The sequence below is a fragment of the Suillus bovinus genome, assembly GCF_016758785.1.
Source record: "Suillus bovinus strain UH-Sbo-P2 chromosome Unknown EDB93scaffold_43, whole genome shotgun sequence".
Taxonomy (NCBI): Eukaryota; Fungi; Basidiomycota; class Agaricomycetes; order Boletales; family Suillaceae; genus Suillus; species Suillus bovinus.
This window is the reverse complement of record NW_024542099.1, coordinates 318288-319920: the sequence shown is the minus strand read 5'-3', so window position 1 is coordinate 319920 and position 1633 is coordinate 318288. Positions and strand designations below refer to the sequence as shown.

Below are 1633 nucleotides of genomic sequence, written 5' to 3'. Positions count from 1 at the left end.
AAGAGTCATCTTGGGAGCCAGAAGAGAATTTGAAGAACGCTCCAATTCCTTTAGCAGAGTTCTATAAGAAAAATCCCACGGCTGCAGCCGAAAAATACCGAAGAATCAAAGGCTCAGTACTGTTTACGGAAGATTTCAAACGATGGAGAGAAAAGAATATCCGACCTTCATTTGTTCATGATGACACTCACCTTAGAGAGGGGGTAATGTCACAAGTACCTTTAACAAACCATTATTCTTTCTTGAATCTTCCTAAGCGTCAATACACAGCGCCTAAGACAAACCCTAACCCTACCCCGAAAGCGTCTACCAGTTCAGAGATTCCCTTAGCAGCCCACGACACGTGTCTTCGATGTGACTGATGAAGAAGACGAGTTCTTTGATTGTGATTAGATTAGATAAGATACAATAAGATAAGATATGGTCACGTGATACTTCTTTAATATTCTACGATGTTCTATGGTACGATTCCCTTTTCTATTTTATGATTGGTCAGTAGTTATAGCTCAGTTTCAATCTCCGTCTCAATAGTTGTATATAGGTAGCATGTCTTGGTCGATAGTTCTTTAGTTCAAACCTCTTGTATCTACAACTGTAGCAATCCAAGACGTACTTGCTCCTCTCTCTTTGTCCGATAACCTTAGATCGAGTCCTAGTCTCTGCCCAAGCGTTTATTCGTTATTTGGGTTGTGACACCCGTGGTCAAGCGCACACAATTGAAAGCATTGGACCTGCCATTGAGTGTGTTCATCAACGGTTCCCCAAACAGGGCTCGCACGACATGAAGCAAACCCTTAGGCAAGAGGAACATATTATGGTTCCAAGGTTGTATATGATGCTCTGTCGCGACACATTTACACTGATTTAATTGTTTTCAGAGACTTAATACTGCAGTACATGAACCTTCACCATCCGGATGAAGTTCAGCACCAGAAGAGTCGCCGGCTCAAATGCAGCACTTTTTGGACTGCAGGTCTTCATGACATTTGGGTTTTTGACCAACATGACAAGTGGCATCGTTTTCAGCTCTTCCTACATGTTGGTATTGAGCCGTTCTCAGGGCGAATACTCTGGCTCAAGATCTGGTGGACCAATCACAATCCACGCTTGATCTGTGGCTGGTATTGTGACACGGTCCAAAGCCTTGGAGGTAATTATTTGCATCCAGTCTCAATTGTCAGCCTACTAATGCAATCATTTAAGCTATGCCTCTCGTTAACCAAAGCAATCCGGGCACAGAGAACAATGGGATTGCGAACAGTCACACCATGCTTCGTCATCTTCAAGATCCAGGTCTAGCATGCACCCTGCAGCACAAGTTCAGAGGCGACCATCGCATGTGTTGCCATCCTTCTTGTAATGACAAATGCGCAGTTTGAGGATGTGTTGCTCTGGCAGGAGCAGTGTGTCAATGTAGGTCTTTTTTCATTTTTTCAGCGATACCTTTCACACTTAGTTCAATCTCGCAGAACATTGCACCAAGTGTCGACGCTGATGTGCAAAATGTGCTAACACCAGCATCTAGTATCCCTGCAAAGAAAAGGGTACTGCAAAGTCAAGGTAGCAGCAATGATTCTAGCCCATCGCCACCACGCCGCCCTGCACACAAGTGCTCCAGGAAGGTAAGTTGAGG

The 1633-nt window shown here is 44.3% G+C and overlaps 1 protein-coding gene across 1 annotated transcript; it reads left to right on the top strand.

The window, feature by feature from the left end:
• Window positions 1–697: 697 nt before the first annotated feature.
• EDB93DRAFT_1088668 (uncharacterized protein) lies at window positions 698–1379 on the top strand (the record flags this gene model as incomplete). Its single annotated transcript, XM_041446151.1, has 3 exons — window positions 698–825; window positions 879–1150; window positions 1204–1379. Coding segments are annotated over 3 exons (576 nt in total), but the record flags the coding sequence as incomplete, so codon positions are not given.
• Between the last annotated feature and the right edge of the window lie 254 nt (window positions 1380–1633).